The sequence below is a fragment of the Myotis myotis genome, unplaced genomic scaffold (genome assembly GCF_014108235.1).
Source record: "Myotis myotis isolate mMyoMyo1 unplaced genomic scaffold, mMyoMyo1.p scaffold_m19_p_12, whole genome shotgun sequence".
Classification (NCBI taxonomy): Eukaryota; Metazoa; Chordata; class Mammalia; order Chiroptera; family Vespertilionidae; genus Myotis; species Myotis myotis.
The window spans coordinates 14,629,524-14,655,471 of NW_023416316.1; the positions used below are offsets into that span (position 1 = coordinate 14,629,524).

At 55.2% G+C, this 25,948-nt stretch overlaps 1 protein-coding gene across 2 annotated transcripts; it reads right to left on the reverse strand.

The window, feature by feature from the left end:
- Positions 1-953: 953 nt before the first annotated feature.
- LHX6 (LIM homeobox 6) lies at positions 954-25,194 on the reverse strand. 2 transcript variants are annotated; one of them, XM_036329911.1, is made up of 10 exons: positions 24,908-25,194; positions 23,702-23,773; positions 23,151-23,333; positions 22,708-22,829; positions 14,181-14,401; positions 11,548-11,648; positions 11,218-11,313; positions 10,837-11,011; positions 7,768-7,871; positions 954-3,112 (listed from the first exon to the last, which is right to left on the reverse strand). In XM_036329911.1, exons 1-10 carry the CDS (start codon positions 24,989-24,991, stop codon positions 3,092-3,094), a joined length of 1,179 nt encoding a protein of 392 aa, XP_036185804.1. In that variant the 5' UTR covers positions 24,992-25,194; the 3' UTR covers positions 954-3,091. The 2 variants fall into 2 exon arrangements, with proteins under 2 accessions (XP_036185804.1, XP_036185805.1); XM_036329912.1 differs by lacking the exon at positions 7,768-7,871.
- Positions 25,195-25,948: the final 754 nt, after the last annotated feature.

Here is a 25,948-nt window from a genome sequence, read left to right on the forward strand (position 1 = left end):
TTCTGGTGCAACAACACCTCAGTAGAGTGATAGGGTGGAGCTCTACTGGGGAGTTCCAAGCTGGGTTTTGAAAACAGAAATTATATCCATTCATGCAAACACACACACAAAACTAAACTATTTTCAAAGATATATAACTAAGTCAACATTTGACAAATAGGTTGGAGGAGGGGGAAGAGGCAGAGATAGGGTCAGGGATGGGAGGTGCAACAACTAATAAAATAAAGGCGGGGGGGGGGGCGTGCAGGGGGCGATGGCCTTGTACACCCTGAGCTGAGGTTTACAGGCAACTGCGCAGGGCCATGGCGCCCAGCATGTGGGAGGGTGCTGGGGAACCCTCCGCACCAGGCAGGCCATGCCTCTCCTCTCCTGCAGAGCTTTGGCTTGAATAAACTGTTCTGCTAATAATAATAATAATTAGTGATGGCAGCCAGCAGAAAGGTACTTTCTCACTCCCAGATTACAGATTACGTGGTGGCTTTGGAACCCAGAGAGGCCAGCATGAGACCCGGACTTGTGCCCAAGTTCAAGCCCTAGCTCCCTTCTCATCAATGTATCAAATTCTCCCCCATCTTCCAAACAGGTTCCTCTGTGCCTCCTTCCCTGGCCCCCCCAACACCTCCTCTTTTGCAGCTATTCTGTGAACTCCTCAGCCAATTAGATCCCCTTGGCTCTCACACCATGTTGGTGGGATCCGTCCCTTCCCAGCATTTGCCAGATGGAGAGTTCCTCCAGGGCAGAGTCGGCTCGGATTCTCAGGGTCCCATGAGCGAGCCGGCACAGGAGTGGGACAGAGGGCAGCAGCCAGATCTCCTACAAAGCTCATTAGAGAAGAAACCACCATCATGCCTTTATAACACTCAGTTTACTAACTGGGAAACGGGACTCATTTTCCAGGAAGGGGACTGCACAGAGGTCCTGGAACCCGAGCCTTGAAGAGAGCAGGAAAGAAATGGAATCCCATCGCGTTCTGGATTTAAGTGCCAGCACTTCTACTTGCATTAACTTTATTTATTACACAAATAAGACATTTACAAAGCACAACATGAAAGGTATGTAACAAAACAAACATTGGTTTTACAAAAAAGTGCTTACAATATTTTTCCATGTATGTGTGTGTGTGTTTTCCCCTTTTGTATTTAAATAAATAGTCTCGATGCCTGTACATTCCCAGGCTGCTCTAACAGGCTAGTGGAGACATGTCTGAACTGCAACATGCTACGACCACGTGATCCACGCAAGGAACAGACCCTGGGGGAGCCCCAAGGCAGAGTGGGTACTGGGTGACCCTGGGTCGGGTGCAACTGGCCATTGACTACATGGTTGCTCTTGGGGCCTCAGGAGCAAAAATCAAAGTTCCCCAAGACCAGGGATCAGGCCCACACCGCTCCTGTTAGCGTCAGCCCCCAGAACAGGGCCAGGTACACATTATTCACCGGATGAGTTCTGAACTGAGCGGTGCTGACCGCATTCCCAGTGGTGCCTTCTCTTTGCCCTGAGCCAGCTGGAACCATCTTCAGAAGGGAAAGGAAGCAGGTCCCCTTCTCGGGCTGCACCCAGGCCTCACCTTTCTCCAGATCCCAGAGCAAGGATGACATATTGTGTAGGCTTTCATGGTAAGTGCCAACTTCAAACATCTGAATTCTGAAAACCGTTTCCAGACTCAGTAACACAGGATACTGTAATTGACTAGCAATGTCTGCCCTGGGTAAAAGCAGGGACAGTCGATGCATATGTGCCAGGGGCTTGCTTTCCTCGTCCTACAGTCTCCTTCCAAAGGCAACATACCAGGTTCACCAGAGCCGGAAGGAGGACTTGGACTAAGCCAGGATTGCTAGCAGCCTCTAGGGGAAATGCATCAGGACTCCAAGTACTTGTAAAATCACAGGATAAACTTGGGACAAATGGGTGTCCCCCTGAAAACATAAATTATAGTCTTGTGTAGCCCAAGCCCTTTTGTTTGGGGTTGAAGAGTTGCAGCAGGACAGGGTGGGTGTGAGCACAGCTGTGTCTGGCCTCTGTTCTCAGGAGTGGGTGGGGGAGCCCAGAGGGGCCAGCTGGAAGCTTGGGCTTGGCACGCTCACCTAGGCATAGGGCACCCTCTCTCTATTCAGATATGGGCCCAGAGTTAACATTCTGACTGCCATTTCCCTGGGCTCTGTTCCCCAGCCCTCCATGAGAGGTCTCCCCAAAAATGACAGGACCCAAGCACCCCTACTAGGAGTCCATGAGTGGCCAAAAAAGGCCCCCAAACATTTGGAAATGTCATCACATAGTTCAAACACCATGTCTGCTATGTCATCTGAATACATATGTGCTGGATAACTAGGTAGGAAGAGGGTCTCCCACTTATATCCCGAGTTTTCTCTCTCCTCTCCCAGCCCAGCGTGCCACATCCTTCTCCTCAAACTCCAAACCAATGGGTGTCTTTGTGCCTCCCGGCCCCTGCCTATCCCCCACCTCCTGGTCTGGGCAGGCCTCCATCTCTGCCCTTCTGGGCCTCTCAGGGTTGGTCAGTGTTCTCTTTTCTCCCTTTAACTTGACATAAGCAGACAGATGGAAATGATAAAATTAGAACATAAGCTTTCCTTTGGGGACATCCCACAGACACTGTAGAGTTTTCCAGACAAAAGCAACAGAGTGGATAACACTGGGGGTTTTCGGCTTTCAGAATTCAGAGACGGTTCCAAGGAAGTAGTGAGTAAAGGCCAACATGGGAGGAAAGAAAACCTGTAAATTAGAAGGCTGTTGGCGTTGCACAATTCAATCCGGCCTTTTGCTGTTTTAATCAGCTTCAGTTGAAGATGAGTCCTGTCTAAATGGAAAAACTGGGCTGTTGTTCTCGCCCTGGTTCCAACTCTCAGGGAGCTCTGCCTTCCAAGAGGAGGACTCCGCGGTGCTCCTGGCGGTTCTGGTTCTCAGTAGGAGAGGGGGCAGCCAGGCCCACAGGCCCAGCTGGTGGCAGGCGGGACGGCAGATGAGGGGTGGATGCAGAGGTGGGTGGATTCCTGGCAGCGCTCGGACACTGCATTTCAGCGACTGAGGGACAGCTGTGGGGTGCCCATGGACAGATGCGCAAGTGCAGGGAGCGTCAGTACTGGAAAAGGATGACCTGTGGAAGGAGGGTGTGGGAGGTGGCTGAGGTGGGGGCCTGCCCCTCCAGTAGCTCCCCAGAGGTCCTTGAAGGCACAGAGAATGCGGATGGCCCGGGGCCCAGATCTGGGTTCAAATCCTGGCTCTGGTACTTACTTGCTGTGGACCTCGGGCAACTCACTTCACCTCTCTGAGCCTGTTTCCTCATCTGTAAGATGGGGATGACAAGACCTCTCTCTCTCAGAATGGGGAGGATTCAGTGAGATACAAGAACAGCAGCAAAGGTCTGCTGGGCACTGCACCCGGCACCCGGTGCTATGGAAAGTGCCTGACCGGCATTGTGGAGCCTCATCACAATCCCTCGAAGGTGTCCCACCGTTATCTCCATTTTCTAGGGGAGGGCACTGAGGCTCAGGGAGGTGAAAATCAGTGAGCCCACGGATAGGTCGCACAGCTAGGAGGAGGCGGACCCAGCACTGCAGCCCAGGCCTGGCTCCAGAGCCAGCTCTCTTCATTATATCACACCGCCTCTACCTCTCCACGATCACCACGGCAGCTGTCATCATGCTTATGACACACCATGCAACGGGCCAAGCACCTCCTGCAAACTTAGTCTTCACAGAGCCGAGAGGCAGGTGGCTGAGAGAGGCCAGGTACCTGGCACACAGTGAGTGATCAGGGACTGTCTGCCCCTGTCCCTCTTCTCTTCCACCTAAAGCACCTGGCTGACTTCTCACGCTGCTGACACAGCCAGCTCCCTGAAGGTCTGGTCAATGTGATGTCTCAGTAAAGGGTGGACCACAGTTCATTGTTCCCGGGACATCAAGTGGGTACAGCCATGTGGCTGTTCGTTTTCTGATCAGGAAGGTTACTTGCCCAGATCGGTTACCATGAGGAGGAGATGGAGGAAAGCATAGCAATAACCACCATCTATGGCTACTTTCTGTGTACCAGGCACTGTGCTACATTCTTTTTTTAAAATGCTTTTACTGATTTTTAGAGAGAGGAAGCAAGAAGGATAGAGACTTAGAAACATTGATAGGAGAGAATATCATCTATCAGCTGCCACTGCACATCCCACACTGAGGATCCAGCCCAAAACCTGGCCATGTGCCCTGACCGGGAATTGAACTGAAGACCTTTTAGTCCCTGGGTCGATGCTCAACCACTTAGCCACACCGGCTGGGCTGTGCTAGGTTCTTTACATGCATTACTGCATTTGCTTTCAGCAACAAGCTTGGCTGTGGCACCTATTATCTTCTCCATTTTGCGGCTACAGGAACTGAGGCTCAGAGAAGCTAACTGTGTCCCCAGGTCTCAGAGTGAGAAGTGGCAGAGCTGGGATTCTGAGTCTGCCTGACTTAGCTCACACCACATTGCCTCACCCACTCACCCAGCCTCGGGCAGTGCTCTCCTCTGGCCTCTGGGACACCTGGCTCTGGGCTCTTATTAAAGGAAACTCTCTGGTAAGACCCCTCCCCTCTGTGGACCTCGGTCTCTCCATCTTATCAGTGACTGCTCGGCCCTGATTTCTAAGCACCTTCTAAGTTCTGAAATTGTGGGACTGGGGGCCATGATTTGGAAGAAGTGTGGTTCTGGAAACTCACAGGTTTTTGTGGCCAAATGAAGTTGTGGTGGAGTGCAGAGGGTGCTACTCCTGAATGCTCAGGGACCGTTCTCCTGGCCAGGCCAGTGATGCTCTCGATCAGTGGGTTCAGGGGCCTGCCCCAGTGGGGCACTGAGTCTCCTTAGAGCTAGGCTGGCTCAGGCCTGGAGTGACTTGGGAGAAAGCCCATACAGTTCTGCACCGACTGACCACACACAGCCCACCAGCCCCCAGGGATTTGTCAAGATGTGGACAGAAAAGGCCCCCAGGAGCTGGCAGGAAGGCTTGACAGTGAGAGGGAGAAAGATCATGAAGGGAGGGGGGGCGCATTTTTCTGCAGAGCAGCTGGATGTGAAGTTGGGGATGCATCCCAGCAAGAGAGCTCTGGCTCAGCAGCCAAACCTAGGGGCCAGAAACCTTCTACAGCCAAAGCTGCCAGAGCCCAGGCTGGCTCATCCTTCAAGCTGAACCAGACATAACCACAAGCTTAGCTGAGCAACCAGAAGGCCAGGACTCCTCTCCAAGCTCTGAGCACAGCCCTAAATACTCCCAAGGCTAATCCCCTCCAGATAACGCCCAAGCCCCTCACCCAATGGTCCCTGCCCATTATTATGTGACCCCTGTCACCACCCCGCCCCACTTCCCTGGGTCTCAGTCACACTAAACACCCCTTAGTCCCTCAAACCCAGACTCCCCCATGCCTGCCTCTGTTCCTAGCATGTTCTCTGCTCCCAACGTGGAACGCCCTTCTCCTCATCCCCTGCTTCTCCCCTAGAACTTTCACTCCCTCTTCTGGGACCTTGAAGGCCATGTTCGTCCCTCACCTCAAGTGCCCTGTCACCTGCACTGCACTACCCGCCGCCGACTCTAAGCCACACATTCCCAGAGGACAGGGGCCGTGCCAGCTGGCCTCTGCAGTCCTGTACCAGGTCTGATGAGATGAATGCTCTCCTACAGGAGGGGCAGCTCTGAGGCAGGCAGTCCTAGGATGGATGCCAGCCCTATCCACACTCTCTGTGGCCCTGGGCCAGAACTGCTGTCTGAGCCCCAGTGTCTGCAGGTGTGAAACGGAGTCAACAGAGTCAATGTAACTATCCTCCCAGGGGGGCTGTGGAGGCCAAGGTCAGACAGAGCACTGTGTAAACTGTAAAGTGCCCCGTGAAAGGACATGGTTACTGATCTAGATGGACTTCGGAGTCCGACAGACTCGTTGCATCCCTGGACAAGTCGTCACCTCTCTGAGCCTCTGTTTTCTTATCTTTACCATGCAGATGCCATCCTCACACCCACAGAGGGGTTGGGAGGCATCAGACAATGTGTGTAAGTTTCTGTCATGAAGAGAGGAGCAGCTCCTACTGTGAGTATGGCAGTCCCAGAGGAAACCTTCCTGGGACGCGCTCACCCATCACCAAGTACTATGGGATTTTGTCTTGAACACTACCGGTTACTTATAAACCTATCTGTTCAACTAGGTTGTCTATACCTCCATACCATTTACCTTCCCCCATGGTGCCCAGCAGCGAGCCCAGCACACAGTAGGTGCTCAGTCAGGAGGCAGAGTAAGAGGGACTGTCCTGGAGGAGTGCTCCTCACCTCTGGCTGCCTGCCAGAATCACAGGGGCTGGGTATTTATCACACCAGCAGATCCCTGGTCTCTGCCCCAGACCTCACCATCAGCTTTCCAGGGGCTAGGCTGGGAAATCTGTATCTTTACAAACTCCCCAGCTGATGCTGAAAATCACAGCAACAGCAACTACGCTCTGCTGGACTCAAGGGTCCCTGGGGGCCCTTCCAGCCTGAAGGCCCTGGCTCTCTCTCCTTGGCCCACCACCCTGACTCCCAGCACTCCCTCTCTCTGAGGGCCACTACAGTGATATTTCTGACAGGCCTCCAGGGACCACTCCTGCCCCAAGACAAAGTCCACATTCCTCCACCTGGCAGGCCGAGGCCCTCACCCTCACTGTTCTTCCTCCCAAGCCTGTGTGCCAGCAATACTGAGTTGCTCGGTGTTCCCCGAGAGAGCTTCTCATGCCTTCCCCAGGAACTCGGATTCAGCCTTCAGGCCTGGCCTCAGACATTGCCTTCCTCCAGGAAGTCTTCCTTGTGTCTTTCCTGAGCTGCACCCCACCCTCCACTGCCCAGCTCCCGTGGCGCCCCCATCAGGTTGATCACAGTGTTATAACTTTGGACTGTGGCCTCCTCAAGGGCAGGGACCATGCGTTCCTCATCTCTGTGCTCTTGGCAGCTGACGCGGGGCTCCTGGGCACGGTCAGCATATAGCAAATGTCAGCTGAATAAATGAGTAAGTGAATGAGTAAATGCACAGGTTTTCATTCAAGCTCTGTGACCTTGAGCTACCTGAGCCTCAATTTTCCCCTTTCTAGAATGGGGGAGGTGTCTTAGAGCAGTGGCTTTCAGGCTAAGCGCGAGGTGTCTTAGAGCTTGGGGGGGCGGGGGGGGACAGGGACTCCCTCTGCAGTTTCACCCCAAGCAGCTCCATCCACTTGCATCTCCATTATGGGACATGGAAAAGATTTAACACAGGTTTCGAGGGCTTAAGAACAAAACTTTCAAGCCACTGGACTGAGTGCTGTCTAAGCTCCCCTCTGGATATTTAGTCCTAATGCTGGAGACCACCAGAAACCAGGATACCACAAAGGAGACCTTGCCAGTTGACCAAGGTCACTTGTTGACCTGCTATCCCTGGGCCTCACAAGCTGGGGATATTCACTCCCAACAGACAGGAATAAAAAGGAGAAAGGAGGAGGAACCAGAGAGATGGTGGGAGGCAGGGTGGTGTGTGATATGAGCCCCCTCTGGAACCACAAAGTTTGAGCAAAGTAACTAAATTCAGAAATCTGGAAAAGAGGAGGCCAGCTGTCAGTGCAGACCTGCAAGGAGGGCCGTGCACATTGAACACACTGGCACCTGCTGGAGCGACTGCCTGGGTGGCACAGAGTGTGCTGGGCAGAGAGGCATGGTGCCTGCTCAGTGATGAGGAATGCTGCCAGAAACCCATTCCCCGCAGGATGGCTCTGACCCACCAGACCCAACCTGGCTCCATTTACCTTCTCACCCCGGTTGGAGAGCGGCCCATCCATATCGGCTTTGAGGTGGACGGGGGGCGCGGTGTAAGGCAGCCGGCAGTGCACCTGCCCGCACTGTACCTGACCTGTGGATGAGAGGATGCCTTGGAGCCCACACCCAGCCTCCATGCAGGATCCCACCTGGACCACTTTCATCTCTGCTACTTACCAGCTGATTGACCCTGGGGAAAATTTCAATAGGGTTGGTTGCAATGCTCTATGTGAAAGACTTTATAACCTATAAAGTTCTATATAATTGTCCAGCTGACTGATAAACAAATACTCATAAATGAATATGTATTGAACAACTCCTACATGCAAGGCTGTACCCCATCTATTAGGATCCTCCCTTGGTGCCCTACCTCCCTCCCAGGTATCACCTAAGCTTTCCAAACACACCTCTGAGAGGACTCTGCACTCATATGGCACCTTCTTCATGATGCTCTCCCTGGCCGCCCTGTTAATAATTGCAACCCAACACCAACACACACCCACACTCCCTATCTCTGCCAACTAGAATGCAAGCTCTAGTAAGGACAGGAATTTCTGTCTGTTTTCTAGTTTCTAGATTTTTGTGGATTTCCATTACCTAGAGGCATGGCATCCAGTAGGTACTCTTTAAATATTTGTTGAGTAAGTCTCCATACCCTATTCTAACATCTAAAACTGTGAGGGAAAGTCCATCCTAATGTCTGACCCAAACTTCTCATGTGTCAGCCTCTTTACCACTTCAGTAGAAAAGTCCATGGCTTCCTCCTCCCTGCACTGCATCTACTTTGGTAACAAATAAAGAGCCCTAACCAGAGATTCACAATTGGTATGTAACTTGGGACAAGTCCCTGTGCCTTTCTGAGGCAAAGTCCCCTCATCTGTTGTATACGATTGGGAATTCTTAACCTGGGGTGTTCTAGGAGTCCATAAACAGCCGGGGATGACCTGCAAAACTATGTGTGTATGTGCATTTTTCTGGGGTCCGGTTCCAAAGTTTCTTTTTTTTTTAATCAGATTCTAAGCTCTAAGGCTCCAGGAAACTCGGGTCCTATGAATTTAGTTAACTGCAAAGCAAAGTGCCGAGGTGACCTTCAGCCATGCAGCAAGAGGCAGCAGGTCCACATACCCTTGACAGCTCCTGCCCCAAGCTGGGTTCCACCTCAAGGTGGAGAGGGAAGGGCACCTCAGCCCCTTCTCTGGGCAACAAACACAGATCTTTGGTCTACAAAGTGTGAGGGCAGCGTCCTGGCATGACTCTGGAGGCCATGGCCCCCTCCCAAGGGAGTCACTTAGATCCATTACTAACTCGACAGCCAATGCTAGCTGGTAGGGGCAATTCTGGGCACCCAGAGAGCCCCTGGTTCTTGGTGCCTTTAACAGAAGAACTACATCTTCTACCGGCTCTGTGCAGCCTGAACGTAAGTCATTGTTTAAAACAGAAAGGGAGAGAAAGTCCCTCCTACTGAGCGGATGGTTCAGAACCGAAACAGTACAAAGAGACAGTTTCCAACTGGCAGCCTAGGGCAGTAGGCAGGACTCTGCACCCTCAGCTCTGCCAACCAGAACCACCGCCGCCATCACAGAGCAGCTAATACTTATCCAGCAATTACCAAATGCTGAAGACCTAAGTCGATGATCTCACTGAATGCTCACCACACTGCGTTGAGATAGGTATCCTTACTATCTTCACTTTTACAGATGAGGAAACTGGTATTCAGGGAAGCTAAGAAGCCTGCCCAGTGTCACACAGCCAGGAAGTGGCAGGGGTGGGCTCTTCAGCCTAACATCAAAGCCCACACTCAACCATTAAAGAAACTGGTTCCCACTAACTTACTGAGAACCCTTGGTTTCCTCATCTGTATAATGGGATAGTGATCGCTAATGTTTAGAAACATAATTAGCACCTGGCACATGGCAGGGGCTCAGTAAACAGCAGTGTCTCTCTGACCTCTTCCTCTTACTAGAGCCCCAGAAAAGAGGGTTTGAGTTTGTGAGTATATTGTAGCCACTTTTATTTTTCCAGTGGTGCCCAGCTTTGAGGAAGCAAACAATGGAAACACCCTTGAAGGGAAAGAAAATGTGTGGTAAGTACCTGCTCAATAGCAGATTCATTGATGTTTACCCCCCAGAAACGCACGCCACTACACCCTCTCTCCTCCAGGTTCCTGCTCAAAGTTCACTCCACCATGACTGCCCTCCATCTCCCCACAGTGCTCAGTGCCCACTGCCATGCCTGCCCTCCCTCCTATATCAGTTTATTAACTGTCTTTCCACCCATGTCCCGCCCTGGAATGTGAGCCCCAGAAACACACAGGCCTTGGTCTACTGTGTTCTATCTTGTATCCTAGTGCTCAGGATACAAAAGGCACTCCAAAAATAACTACCGAATACACCAGTGGATTTCCACAACCCTGTGAGTTAGGCATTATTAATGTCCCAGCTTACAGATGGGGAAACTGAGGTTTAAGGTGGTTAGGTGATTTTCCCATGGCCTCGAAGCCCTGAGCATTCCCTCCACACTGGCCTTCTGCAACCCCAGAGGCACCCAACGCCACATGCTCCCTGGGTCAGGCTGCAGACCTGCCTACAGTCAGTTCCTCTGACACGGGGCACTCCTAGTTCCCACTCCTTGTGTCTCACTCATCCTACCCATCATTCCCATCTCAGCGTGTTTGAGAGCGCCATCTCCACACTCCCACCCAGCAGCACCTTTCCTATAGGAATCAAGGCAATTAAAACACACGCTCAGCTATCTGGTTATTGTCCCACGTCGTCTCTCCCACCAGAATGCAAGCTCCACCAGAACAAGGACTTGACCCATCCAGCTCTTTCCCTAGTCCCCCGGCCTCGGTACAGAACCAGTGCTTGGAAGGTACTTGAATGGTCGAATGTTTGCGTCTACTGAGGCAGAGCCGGGTAACAACCCCTCTTCCCATCTCCTAGTTACTGCGAAGCCCGCATCTTCACCCAATGCAGCTCCGCCAGGCCTCCCCACGGCTCCGCCGCCCCCGCGCGCTCCTCTCCCGCAGACCTGGCGGCCTGGGTGCCGCAATCACTTACTCTCGATGTAGCCGTGCAGGGTGACCATGCGCGCCCGCTCCGGGCTGCTGAAGGGGGAGTAGTGGATGTCATCGGATAGGGCGGAAGGGAGGCGGGACGGCGGCGCCCCGGAGGGCGGCACAGGATGCTGCGGCGTGTGTTTTTTATGACGCGCCCGGCAGTTTTGAAACCACACCTGGAACGACAGCCTCAGCAGCCTCAACCTCACGGACCAGGGTCGGACGCGCCGCCGGGGGACCCAGTCGGGACTGCCTCGTCGCTTCCAGAAGAAAGCGGCCTTGTGCGCCCAGGACGGCCGCCCTACTAGACGCTGCAGGGCCCACTCCCAGACCCCCTAGGCCCCGCCCCAGACCCGAAGGCCCCGCCCTCCCCCGGCCCCACCTGGATAACCCTCCGGCTGAGGCCGGTGAGGTCCGCCAGCTTCTGCAGCGTCTGTGCGTCGGGGTTGTTGTCCTGCGCGAACTGCGCCTGCATAACCTGCCCAGCGCGGGAAGGGGCGGGGGTGGGTTAGGAACCGGCACTCGGAGGTCTCCAGGGCCCTGGCCCAATCAGAGGCTCCGGCCTGGAGGCCACGCCCCAGACATCTACAGCCCCGCCTCTCCGCCCGGGGGGGCGGGGTCCGGGAGAGGCGCAGCCGGGAGACCCTCGCAGCCCCGCCCACACCGACTCCCCGCCTACAGCCGGCCGGCCGCTCGCGGCCTCCCCGGGTACCTGCAGCTGCTCCGCGGTGAAGGATGTCCGCGCTCTCTTGGCCGGCTTGGGCTGGCTGTCCTGCTCCGAGGGCACTGCCCCCTCCAGCGTGAGGCCGTTCCCTGGGGGCGACAGAAGTGGCTGACCTCGCGTCCGCGTCTCTTCTAGCGGCAGCCTGAAAAGGACGGGGGTGGGGGGAGCTGGTCCCAGGAAGGGGCAGGAGCGGAGTTGGCTGGGGGCGGGGACCCCAGGGTCCTAGTCTCAGAACTCAGTCCTTGGGCAAAGGGCTTTCATTTCTGAGCGTCCGCTTGGTATCAGACGGTGTGCCATTTCCGTCCCACGGCCCTGAGGATGGGTGACATTATCCTTGCTGCAAAGCGGAGGAAACTGAGGCTCAGAGAGAAGAAAGCCCCTGTCCCGACCTCACACTAGTATCCTGGCAGCTGGCTGACTCCAGCGCCCCAAGCTAAACTGGAGAAATCTAAGGCTGATGAAAATAGTAAGCAAGCAGGCTACAAACCTGTGGTCCTCATTTTGTAAAAACTGATAAAAGCAAACAGGTTGGAAGGACATAAAATTTTAAAACGTATGGAAGCAAAAAGGTTGGAAGGTGTTGCAGTGGTTCCTCCAGGGAGTGCAATTATGGAGATTCTACTTTCAATATTTCTGTAACTTTGGAGGTTTTTACAATTATATGTCACTTTACTTCTCTAAAGTTCAATTTTAACTGGACTATATTTAACTATTCTCTTTCCACTTATATTACTTTTACAATCACACTAAATATACTCCCATTTTATTTCTAATATCTCAATTTTCTGAATACAAAGGTAATGCCTGCTCCTTCTCAAAAACTCAGAAAATTTTTTTAAAAATCAGAAAATTCAGTCAAGCACAAAAAAGAAAATTAAAATCACTAGCAGTTCCACTACTGTTCGTAGGAAAAATATACAGTCATAGAAAAAAAATCTGGAAAGATATACACTAAAATATAAGGGGTGGTAGCATTTGGAATGATTTTTATTTTCTTTTTGCTTAACCACTTTTTCTAAATTTTCTATGGGGTGTGTATGTGTGTGTGTGTGTGTGTGTGTGTGTGTGTGTGTGTGTTTAAAAAGTAAAACAGTGGCCAAAACTGCTGGCTAGTCAGTAAAGAAGATCCAAGGTCCCAAGCTTTCACGCTCCTCTGCATGGTAGGAGTCTAAAGCAGTGCCTGCCTGGGAGCGCAGGAATTTAACTGGCAAGGCTGACTAGGGATGGTCCTACTGGGTCCAAGTGTGGAAGGAGCCTGAGGTCACTGATGGACCATGGTGTGGGGAGACCTGTGACTCCTGGGGTTCTATCCTAGCTTCACTACAGGTGGACATAGCACCCAGGTTCACTTAGTCTGAATCCTGGCAGGATACATTGATGGCCTGGTGTGGCCCTGGCCAGGAACACTCTGGGGATCCCTAACTCATCCCCAGAATGGAAATTGAGGCAGAGTAACCCACACCCCTCCCCAGAGGCACTGTGGGTGGGACAGACATTTTGTGGTATTAATGTCTCCTAGGAGAGCAAGCAGGACAACTATTGGTGTGCCTGTTGTTTCCATGGAAAAATTAAACTCATAGAGGGAACCACATCCCAACAGTCTCCCTTGCTTGGAGAAGTCTGATTAAGGGGCCTCGGAGCTTGGGAATGGGGTGGTATGGTATGGTGGTTAAGAACTTGGGCTTTGGAGTCAGGCAGACATGCTAGTCTATAACCTTTGGCCAGTCACATACTGCAGATAACCTCTGCCTGCTTCCTCGCCTGTAAAATGGGGATACCCCAGCTACTTCCTAGGGCTGTAAGGATAACATAGAATAATCACAGAGAAGTGAGCAGCTTTCACAAACCCAGATAAGGGAATTTTGGAAAGGGTTCCTGCCTCCCCCCACAGCCCAGCCTCTGCTCACCCTTTCCAGCCCCCAACCTACCTCTAATCCAGCCACCACAACCCCTGAAAGACCTGGACCCTGTCCCTGGGACCCATGTGCCTTGGGGAATCATAATATAAGAACCAGAAGAGATTTAGGGCTATCTTTCTAGTCCACCAGCTATCTTGCACAGATGTGGAGACTGAAGCCCAGAGAGGAAAGGAAACTTCACAAGTTTCCTTTCACAAGTTTCCTTCAGAAGCAAAACTGGCGCTCCCCTCTCCAGACTCTTCACAATCCAGCATGAAACCCCCACCTTCAAACCTCTGGCTTGGAGCTGATGGCTTGGGAGTTGGGAGAATAGGGTGGGTCATTTCTCCAGGACAGCTGGAGGGGATGAGCCCTCAGGCCAACCAGCACTATCCAAAAGTGGAGTCGGCTGTCCCATGATGAGAATCCTCTCTAGAGTTCATTGACTGCCTCCTGGCTTTGTAACACATCAGCTCATCTCTCTTTGGAAGGTCTTATCATAAGCCCCATTTTACAGATGAGAAAACACAGTTGCAGGGACAGGCAGTGACCTCGGACTCTCAAGCCAATGGTGGGGCCAGAAGTCTGGGCTCCGGGCACAGCCCCCAGGTGATAAGGTGAGCACCTGTCCCTAGAGGAGTGTGGGCAGTACCTGGGGTGCTGGGGTGAGGTAGGGCTGAGGGCAGAGGTGTGGCCAGGTGCTGGGCGGGGCGGGTTGGGTACCGTTCTCTGCGGCCCTCTTGAGATTCTCGATCATGGTGTCGTAGTGGATTCGGCACAGCACCTTCTCCTCAACCAGACCAAATTCCTCGCCCGTGGACAGCTGGCGCTTGCACGAGAAGCAGGCGAAGCAGGCCAGATGGTAGGCGTTGCCGCGGGCCCGCCGCACCCAGTCGCTGGCGTAGATCTGCCGGCCACAGCGTGCGCACTTGGTCCCAAATCGGCTGTGGGACACCGGGGCAGGGAAGGGGAGGGCGAGGCTCAGACAGGCCACCCTTCCTCCCTCCAAACCCAGCAGCCAGCCTGTACCCAAGCTTCTAGCCTCGGAGCTGTCACTGGCGAACAAATATCCCTACGCCTGCATCCACCACTCTCCCCCCTCCCGTAGACAAGATCTACCTAGAAAGTGAGCTGGTGGGTGTTTTTATTTCCTTCTTGGTGTTTTTCTGAATTTTCCAAATTTTCTACAGTGATCACTTACATTTGCATATAACATCAATCTACTCAATACAAATATATCACGTGTTAGGGAAAATAGAATAATAGTAATAATGAGTAGGCAAATCTTTGAGCACTTACCACGTGCCCGGCAAGATTCTAAGTGTTTTATATTGAGCATCCCTGTTAATCTTCATTTTTCAGATGAGGAAAATGGGGAGCAGGGAGTTAAGTCACTTGCACAGGTCACATAGCACGCAAGGATAAGAGCCCGAGATGAATAAACTGTACCCCAGCAGTAGAGAAGCGCAGTTTCTCAGAAGCATAGATGTGCATCACTGGCTTGATGACTCTGAGAGAATTGTTTAACCCCTCTGAGTTCTCATTTCCCTTGCCCCGAGCTGAACTAGATGACAACAGCAATGCCTGCTACTATCTGTTCAGTGCATGGCAGTCTATTAGGTAACCAGCTAGTCACAAACACAGAAAGCCAAGATCAAATGCCTTCTTCCCGCCTTAAGGCTTTCTTGAGTCTGTCTCTTTCCTTTCTCCCTCCCCCTTATAGTGCATTTTGGGTACAGCTGCCTCCACCCCAAACTGGGAGCCCTCAGAAAGCAGCAGTCTGTTTCGCCCTGTGCCAGAAGTCACCCCAAGGCCTGGTCCCTGAGAACCAGGGAATGCTTGCTCCTTAAGTGGATGTGAGCCTTCTGAACTCTCTGAGCCTCAGTTTTCTCTGGTGCACAGTCCATTTCAGGGACTGGAGCCACCACTCCTCCAGCCGCTCAGGCTTGGTAACCTAACTCATACACTCCTCCCTCTCCTTAACCCCACCTCCAACCAACCATGAGACACTGTTGGTTCCTTTCCTAAGTATCTCTGCGACCCATCTCCTCCTCTCCATTGTCCTGTGGCCTCCTAAGTCAGGCTACCACCATGCACCCCTCTCTGCCAGTCTTAGCTCTCATCTCCCTTTCCCCAGGCCCACTCCTGCCAACCCATCCTCCACAGAGTGGCCACAGTAAAGTTTCCAGCATGCATACCGAATCCTGGCCTGCCCTGCTTAAAACCTTTTGGTGGCTCCAATCTACCCTTGGGATCTGGTCCAAGACCCTTGGAGTTTACAAAGCCCAACAAACCACATCCTGTCAGGCTCATCTCCTCCTCCCTAACCTTCCTCAAGATCTCCCACCCCAAACCCAAGTATGAGCCGCAGCCGCAATGGAAGGTCATTCCCAGGTCTTCACGGGCCCCCTCAAGTATTTTCCCACCCCGGCCTTTGTGAGAGCTGATCCCTTTTCCCACACTCCCTCACCCTCCAGGAAAAGTGCCACAGCTCCCCCAGCACCACCCTCTCCGCATTGGTCACACCAGTTTGTAGATGTCTGGTTCTTTGGATCTCCCACCCCAGGCCTTCCTGGGAGAGGACCAAGAAGATGTGCCTCTGTGTCCCCAGGGCCAGCACACTTCCATCCGGAGGAGCCTTCAGAAACGCTGTGAGTGTGCGAGAGAACCAGCCCAGCAAATGGGCTCTGGTTACAACATCCCCACCCCAGGAAGCCCAAAGCTACTGTCTCGGACTAGAAACCAGAAACGGTTAGCTCAGATCCCACTGCAAGACTTTGCCTGGTCAAATGCCCCCCAAACAGAGGCGATTCCCTGGCTCGGAAATTCGGCTTCCCCAGGGGACAGCTCAGCACATCCTGGGTCTCTGTTCACCATCCCTCGGTAGAGGGGAGAAGAACCCGCTTTGCCCACCCCAGCCTATTCCTGCCACAGGCCAGCCCGGTTCTGCTGACAGTCTGGTAGAGGGCTTGCTGCAGTCCCGGGTCCTGGGGTGCAAAGCCTTCAGTGCACACCTTGGCTTCACCGTAACCAAGTGAGGTGGGAGCTCTGGCACCCACTTTGCACTGGTGGCATCGGAGGTTCAGAGCAGGTGAGTGACTAGCTCAAGACCACAGCGAGTAGGGCCCGGGTTGAGGTCCTCTTCAAGGTGCAAAAAGTACCTGGAATCTGCAGAAGCAGCCAGACTGGAGATGAGAAGATCTGGATCCTGGGTGATGAACAGGAAAGGGGATTGGTCTGACTCCGCGGTGTCCCCACTCCAGGCCCTGGATCTTGGAAACTCTGGCACGCAGGGCTTGGGGCCCAGGGGGTTTGGGAAGGCAGAGAGTGCGTTCCCAGTGAATGGGAAGAGCCAGGCGACTTCGCCTCCCCTCTGTGGTCTCCGTGCACCACCGCCGGTGCTCCACGCGGGTGTAGCATCCCGGGTCCTCGTGCTTGGCTGTGCGGGATTCCTCGTCCTCTGCCAGGGGCGCGGGTCCCAGACACGCCGCACACCCCTGATCCTCCCACTCCACGAATCCGAAACGCCCGCGCGGTTCTGCGCCTACAGTGCTGCTCACAGTGTACCCATCCCCTTCATTCCAGGTGGGTGCCGCGGGTGACCCCTTAGCAATTTCCTCAACACCCCCCACACGTGTCACCCCAAATGCCAGGAGCTGTCCCCAGCCCTGGGATCTCCCCGCGCTCTCTGCGGCTCGACCCAGTCAACGAAATCATCCTCGAGTTGGATCCTTGGATGGAGGTGAGGATGGGATCATTACGCAGTTTGGGGTGCGTTGCAGGCCGCTCCGGAAGCGCGTCCTCCATCCGGGCAGGGATCAGCGGCACAAAGAAGGGGAACGAGGACCTACGGATTGAGGCTCTGACAAATTGACAGACTCCTTCCCAGGCGGGCTGTGAGGCCTGAGCCACCGGATTCCGGAAGCAGCGAAATGCGCGGCGGAGAAAACGAAACTTCAAGAAAAGGATGTTTGGGAGCTGCGAACGGAGCGCCAACGGGATTAGGGGGCGCGGCTACCGCCCCCGCCCCTCCGCCCCAGCCCCCAGCGCACCCCTCTCTGTGTTCCTCCGTGCGCCTCCGGGCAAAGGCGCAAAGGACAGAGGCGCCCTGAGGGTGGAGAGTTGCAGGAAACATGCTGCGTATCTGAACTGCTGAGAAGAGTTAGAGTGGGCATCACGCACCTCCTGGCCCTCTCTCCTCCGACAGCTGGTAGCCGCGGGTTGTGCGGAGGGAGCTATGCTCCCTGGACCAAGTGAAGCTCACTCTCCGGCCTACTTCCCCTGGATGCTCAGCAGGCGCTCAGAAATTACTAGCTGGATGAATGAGCCTCAACGAAAGAGCCCATCGGAGTTTCACTAGGACCCGGTCCCCATCATGAAGCCACCCGTTTTCTGCAGGAGGAAACCGGACGCTCAGAGTGGGAAGGCCAATGTTAATTCCGAAGCTGGTGAGCCAGGGTGCCGAAACTCAAACCAGAGTTCACTTATTTACGTTAAGGGTGCTTCCTCGATGGCCTTAGATTCTACAAGGCAAACAAGGGAGATTGCAGGAGGAGCCCTGCCTATCCCCTCTGCTCCTTTTCTTCTAGGCAAAGTCTTAGAAGAAGCCAGAGAAAAACAGAACCAGCAATTAAGAGGTTAAAACACTCCGCACCCCGGAGGTCCCCGGCCCGAGGCACCTCCCCCACCTAACTTCTCTGCTCCCTCAACATCTGTCCCCCAACAGCTGGGCTGCTCTCTGCGAGGGTGGGGGGTCGCTTCCCAGCTCTGAGCCTCCCAGGCACCCTCGCCCTGAAGGAGGGGGCAGGGTTCTCCAGTCGGAGCTTGGGTTCTAGGCAGAAGGCAGGCGAAGGCTGGGGTCTTGCCCTAAGTCAACTGGGCCAGGGGACAGGAACTTCAGGGGGAAGCCTCAGTGGCCCAGCCCAGGGCACTCTCTGAAGTTTGCCCACAAACTCCGGGAGCACACTTAACTCTTTACTCCCCACTCCCATGGTCAGGAGGCAAGTGGGCCAGGGACCATGGGGACCGGATCCTGGCAAAGTCAATCCATTTGGGGCCTCTGAAGGAGGCCACTCCTGCCCCAGTGCTCCCAGAGCCCACCCAGGGAGTCTCACATCACAGCACCCAGCAGGTGCTCCCTGTGTGAAGGCAAATGAACTGGACAAGGACTCTTAGGGTCAGCAGAGAAGGGTCTTTGCTATTCCACAGGCCCCACCTCCTCCTAGAGAGAGGCTGCTGACATATCTGACCAATAGAAGAAGCGAAGTGTATTGAATGTTTAGACACAGGGATGGTGGAGTCAGGCAGCCCTGGGTCTTCTCAAGGGTCCGCCACTGAAGGGCCTCAGTTTCCCCTCCTATAATGTGAGTAATACGAAAGTATCATAATCACAGGGTGGACCTGAGGATCCAATGGGATAACGCATGTAAAGAGTTAGCACAGTTCCTGGCTTCGTGATGAGCTCCATACCTTCCTCCGATGACCAGTGTCCCCACCCATGCCCAGCCCCTTTTCCACTCTGTCTCACTGTATGACCCTGGGTTCTTCACCTGCCACTCTCTCAGGATATCTGTCTCGCCAACTATGCAATGGGCATGATGCCTCAGGAGGCTGAGGGAGCCAGGAGAGCACTGTAGATCAGCCCATGACCCATGTGGGGGGCAGCAGCTACAGGTAGGTGGATCGGAGGAAGCTGCCTGGGCTTGTGGTTGATACGAATGCCCCAGAGAGGAACACTGTTTTTTTCCTTTACTTCTTCAAAGAAAATGGAAGGAAACAAATGTCCTTAACAATAACAACAAAAATTTGAAGAAATTAAAAGCAATATCATATTTCCCTGGTGGTAACTTTTTTCTGCTAGGACTCAGGGAGGGTGGGGAGCTGGGAATCTGCTAGAACCCCCAAGGGCTGTTGAGGTCCCTGTTAAAGAGGGGGTTGGAGAAGCTGGGACAGAGAGGTCCAGCAACCTGTTATCAAGGGCAAACAGCCAGTGGAAAACCAACCCCTCCCAACAACGCAAATGAGCCAGGGACAGCACTAGACCTCCAACCTCCCTCCACCACTTCCCACCTCCCTCTGCAGCTTCTCTTGGTGACTTTGGAGTGCCCTTCTAACTTCTAACTTCCAGTTCTGCTTAAGGAGACTGAAGGAGGGTCTACAAGGAGGGGCGAGATGGGGGATGGAACCTAGAAGACCCTTCAGTGGGGGATAAGACCCCAGTGCTCTCTCCCCCTCCATTCTGATGAGGATATTGACCTCTCTTGGGCAGAGTGCTCCAGTCCACCTTGGGCTTCAGGAAACAGAGGGCTAGAGAATCACAGAGCATGGTCTCTTCCTGAGCCCCAGCTCTTGAGAGGAGCTCTCTGCCTCCCATGCCATCATTCATGCTCTCTCCAGGAAGACCTCCCTTGCAGCAGCCACCCAGCGTCTGGGCTGCTGCTCAGAGCAGGCAATAGTCCCCTCCTGGCACACTGCCGGCTTTTCCTTTCCCTTTTTGTGGGTTTCATTATTTTTCTTACAGGTGGGGCTGCCAGGGAAGGGTTATGCCTGCAGGGAGACCTGGCTGGGGGAGAAATGATCAGAAGAGCCACAATTCTCCCCTCCTCCCAGGGAATGTGAGCTTTTATTCACTCCATTTTCTTAACCAAAATCTGTTTTAGTTTTGCTTTGGGGACTCTTGTCACTGGAAAAGGATTATCGCTCAGAACCTTCAGCCCAGAAATGGCCCAGCCCCATCCCTCCAGGCAGGCCTTGCTCCTCAAACTGCCTGAGGAAACGACATTAGGGGATTGTGCCCAGCATCCAGCCAGCCAGAGTGGCAATGGTAATCATCAAGACACCTACAGCACTTGCCATCTACGGAGCCTCTACTGAGCCTTCCTCCTTTTACTCCCTCTTTGGCAGCTTTCAGAGACAGCCCTGGAAGTAGGACACTGAGGGCAGAGAGATGCAGTGATTTCTCCAAGGTCACACAGTGATTCAATGTTGTCCTGATGGAGCTCAGTCTCTGGTTCACCCCAAAATAGCTGCACATTTCATACTCTAAGTCACCAAAGTAGGAAGGGGGATTCCAGAGCCAGTGGAGGCTCTGAATGGTGGGGTCAGGATCTAAGTTTTGACCAGCCCTAGAAGGTCTAGTAAGCATAGCATTTAAGGAGGCTTGGTCCAGCCTGGGCATGAGCTGGGGCTGGAGAAGCAGCAAGGAAATGTGGGCAGGTGGCTCATAGGGCTTCCAGGTCTGTTATCATCAGGAGAGCCAGGATTAGGGTCCAGCCCTGCCTTGCTCTACAGGAGGAGGCTGAGATATCATCCTGTTGGATTTCCCAAGCTGGAGCTCTGTCCCTGGTTAGCTGATGAGCCCAAGGAGCACCCCCCAACCCCAAAATGGCAGCTGAACTGGAGTCAGGCCTAGAACAAGGAGGTATCTAGACAAGGACTCTAACATTCATTCCCTGCCTTGGCCAGCCAATAGCAGATGGGATAGTGCAGGGAAGCATCACACTCTGGTTGCGTACCACACAATAACCCTGCTCTGCCATACACATACACAGCAGTCCACACCCACAAATCCACATTCATATCCCTTGAGTCCTCAGTGCCTGGGTGAAGGCATCACAGATTTCTGAAGCCTCACCCTCTCACCTCCGGATCCCTGTCCATATGTAACCTTGACCTGACCTTCTTGTGCACTGGCATTCACACATAGACACTCACACATAGACACGCACTCTTACACGTGAACCAAAAGACAAATGCATGTCATAAAGGAACACATATGCTGTCCACATATCCCTCACCTTGCTTAATGACACATTCCCTCAGTGCCACGACACAGATCCAAACAAGACACACACACACACACACACACACACACACACACACACACACACACAGTTTTGCAAGCTGACCCCTAGGCCACCTGCACACTCTGGCTGTACACCCTTTCACACCCATACTTAAAAAAAAGAGTCCAGTTCTTGAGCCATGCTTCCGATGGTTTTTCCAGAGTATCCCAGTCCAAAATGCTGCAAACTTCCCCCTAGATTCAAGGTCCTCTCTTTCCAAGTCCCAGAAGACTCAAAGTGGGGGTGAGGGGGGTTGCATTGACTTCTACCACATTCCCTGACTCCCAAGAAGACTGAAATCATGGCCTCTCCCCGAAGAGAGGACCGAAGGGAGGTCACTGGAGGTGGTGGTGGGGTTTATAGGAGGGTAGTTTTCTCTCCTTCCTGAGAAAGCCCCTGGGAACAGACATCCCCTCCTTGAAACTAATCACACTCCACTGTCTCAGGACTCTCTAGGCCCGGTGGTCCGGCATCAGGCCAGGTTCACGCTTCCCGCGGAGATCCTGCGGGTGGCTGCTGAGCCCTGACCTCGCAGTGAACTTGACCCCATGGCCGGGTCAGGCAGGAGCTTCTAGGTTTGGAGCGAGGCGCGCGCGCCAGCAGCCGGGGACAGAAGGACGAGCTCCGCTGGAGTCGCCAGTCCCCCGGACTCGGCCTGCCTCCAGGAGAGCACACCCCGGGGTAATGCTGCTGGGCTACAGCGCCCTACATTCCCCCTTCCAGTCCGGGCAACCCAAAGTCGGCGTAGACCCGGGACTGGCTGAAGCGATGACGAAGCTGGGACTGGAACAGCCGCCTGGGACCCAATCAGGACCCCAGACATTAGAGCGACGCCAGGGTCTAAGGTGCGGCGGAACTGGAGACCGAGGTTGGGTCTTAGGAAGAGGTGCTTGAATATGGGTTCGATCTGAGACCGGAACCCAGCGCGGAGCCGGGCTCAGAGACAGGCAAGCCTGGAGCCCAGCTCAGGGTCCCGCTCTGGGAGCGACGCCGGCGTGGCTGGAGTCGGAGTAGGGCCAGAGCGCACTGGAGAGGCAGCCAGATCAAGGCTAGGATCCGAGCGGGTTGAGGCCAGAGCCGGGACATCAGAACTCAACCGAGGCGCTGGAGATGGGAACTGGAGCCTGAGATTCAGGCAGGACCGGAGACAGAGCCAGACACGCGACGGAAACCGAGTGGGCCGCAGGAACAGGAGGCGGATCTCGGGCCAGACCGGTGCTGGCACCGGCGCGAAGCCTGGAGCTCCCAGTTCGTGGCGCTGACAGCCGGCGGGGTTTGCCCGGCGCCCCGGGAGTGCACTCCGGGCTCAGGGGCTCCGGAGCCAGACACCACGCGCCGCATAGAAGGCTTCCCTGTGCGCCGGGCCTGCCTGCGGGGACACTGTCAGCCCAGCGGCCGCAGCCTACCTGAAGTAGTCCATCTTGCAGAAGATCTCCTTGTTCTTGATGTAGCAGCTGTTCTGCTGTCGCAGCGACGTGCGGCACACGGAGCACTCGAGGCACCGCACGTGCCAGATGAGGTTGTTGACCTGGGGAGGGGGTAGAGTGGGGGCGGCTCAGCGCGGGCCTCTTTGCACGCCAACCCCCAGCCACCCTGCAGACAGAGACGCTGGGGCTCTGACCGTGCCCGTAACCTCCCCCACTTTCCTTCTGTAACCCAGAGGCTCAGGGAGGTAGAAACAGACTCTTCCCGCGTTTCAGACGGGACCCCGGGGGCGCAGAGAGACACGAAGACCAGCTCAAAGCCCCAGGGTCCGGCAGCGGCTGGGCCAGTACTCGTGATCAAGCGCAGCTTCTGGACTGCACCCCACACCCCGCCGCACACCCGCAACACCCCGCCCTGGTTTCACCTTGAGCAGATACCGGTCCAGGATCTCCAGGCCGCAGCTGGAGCAGATGTTCTTGCCGGCGGACGGCACGGAAGAGGCGGCAGAGGGCGGTGAGCAGACCGACGGCGTGCTGGGTGTACAGGGGGAGGCCCGACCCTCGTCCTTGTCCAGAGCGCCTGCCAGAGCGTCGGCGTCCGACTGAGCCTGCGGTGGGGGGAGAGAGAGCCGATCGCTGAGCCAGGGGCCCAACGCTGCAGTTGCTTCCAGGACACACCTGGGCCCCCAGTGCACCAGGCGACAACGAAATTCCCCTCCAGACGCCGGCCCCGGGCTAGAGAACTGGGATGGAGGAGCCTATTGGAGAGGAAGGGACGGGTTCGGCTATTCACACGCGCGTCCTGGGGGTCGGGAGCGGTCAGAGCCCACATTCTCGGTCGGGAAACTGAGGCTCAGAGAGGGGGCGGCGCCCTCAGGGATTCCCCCCGGCACAAGAGCAGCGGTTTGCGGCCGGAAAGCCGGGCCAGGTCTCGAGGGCAGGACCGCGGACCGAAGGCAGAGCCGAGCTCACTCACCATGGCGGGCGGCGCGGTCCCTTCCAGGCAGCGGGCGGTCGCTTTGCAGCCGGACCCGGGCTGGGCCATCACCTGGGGGAGGAGGAGAGGGAACGCAGGCGGTGGCGGCTGCCGAGCTGGCTCCGCTCCGCCTAAACCCGGCGCCTCCCCGCGCCTGTTATATAAACCAGCGCGGAACAATGAGTCCTAACTTTGTAGTGGGCATTTAAAGCCCTTCCCCACAAAAGCGGTGTCTCTCTAATGAAGCAATTTGAATTTGGATTGGATTTTTTCCCTCTCGCTCCCCCTCTCCCTGCACTTAACCCGTGGCTCTTGAAGTAATCGCTTAGTTCCCTTGCAATCCAAGCCTCCGAGGGGGAAAAAAACCACGCGCACATACACAAACTACCTGCAATTAGAAATTGTCGTGAATGCCCAAGATAAGAGGTAGCCAGAGTGTCAATTCCAACTGTCAATCAGTGAGATCCATCAGGCCGCCCAAAGAATTGCAAATTTGATTTTTTAATGGTAGTAATTAAAAATCGAATTTTTTCTCCCTCTACCCACCCCCCCTTCCCCGCTCCCTTCTCCTCCTCTCGACACGAAATGCAAAAAGGAGAAAAGAGAGAAAGAAAATAAAAAGGAGATTGGAGGGGAGTGTTCGCGGAAAATCAAACGCGGAGCGCGGGAGCATCAGCCCACCGGCCCGCGCGCAGCTAAACTGACGCGGCGATATTGACACGGATTCAGGTGCCCTTCGAGGGCCACTCGGGAGGAAACCCGGAGCAAAATGGGGGCAAGATCGGGGCGAAACGGAACCAAAAAGAGAATACAGAGGAGTCCGAGAGCAGGAAAAGACACCCTCCAGCCCCTCGGCGCGCCCGGGACGACTCCGCGTCCGGATCCTCGGCGTGGAGCCCGCACAAGCCCGGCGCAGGGGCGCTATCGGCGCCTATTCAGATGGACAATACCCGCCTCGCCTCCTCCAGATTCTCCTGTGTCTTGGCTAGATCGCTTCTTGAGAAATTCCTCCAACATTTGAATAATGTGTTCCCGCTTTCCGCGCACCCATCCAGCCCGCGCTCGCGTGCGCTCACACACTCACAGACACACGCTCTCGGGCGCACCCCGCACCCCCGCCACAGCGGCCGCCCGCCACCCGGCCCGCCCCGCCTGGCCCCTGCCTGACCCCAGCCGGGCCGCCCCGCCACTCGCTGGCTGGCTCACCTGGTCGGCGGCGGGGCCGCCCTCGGCCGGCAGCCGGCAGCCCTCGGGCAGCGCCGGGGCGGCGTTCTCATGCTTCCAGTACATGGGCCGGGGAGCCGCGGGCCCCGCGGGCGCGCAGCAGAGGGAGCCGCGCGGAGAGGGGCCCCGGCCACAGAGCGAGCAGAGGCTGCAGCAGGAGCAGGAGGAGAGCCGAGGCGTCCGCTCTGCCGCTCCGGGCCCGGCCCCAGCCCCCGCCCCCGGCCCGCGCGCAGCCCCGGCCTCCTTGGCTGCCGCCGCCGCTGCCTCGGAAGAAGGTCCGGACAAACTTAGAGAGGCCCCCGCCCCCTCCTCCTCCTCCTCCTCCTCCTCCTCCTCCTCCTCCTCCTCTTCCTCCTCCTCCCGGTAGTCCTCCTCCTCTTCCTCCTCCTCCTCCTTCTCCTCCTCCTCCTCCTCCTCCTCCTCCTCCTCCTCCTCCTCCTCCTCCTCCTCCTCCTCCTCCTCCTCCTCCTCCTCCTCCTCCTCCTCCACCTCCTCCAGCTGCGGCGTCGGCCGCCCTGCCGCTGGAGCCCCGCTCGGTTCAGGATGAGTCATGCGTGACCAATCCCCTCCCCGCCGAGGGAGAGCGAGACACACACAGCGAGGCAGCGACCCAGAGACACACACACACAGTCATATAGACACACAGAAACTCAGAGCTGCTGAGAGAGTCTGAAACACGCGGACATACAAAGGCACTGGCAGGCCCACAGCCACACAGCCCTCACACTGCCCCGCCCTCACAGGGCACCCGCCGCCCTCAGGCACAGCCCCCCTCCCAGGGACACACCATGTAAAGTCACACCCGATGCTCTGTTGGGGCAGTCCCACGCCTGGTACCTCTGTGTGCATGCGGAGGCAAGTGACTGCCCTTCACCTCATTTACAGGAGTACAGGCATCCACTGCCCTCACACACCTGCACAGACACCTCGGCTCCATAACGGCCAGAGAGTGCACTCGCTCCTCACTACTGAACGGGATTTGGCCGGGTCGGGAAAGGGTTCTTGGAGGGGAGGTGTTCCCCT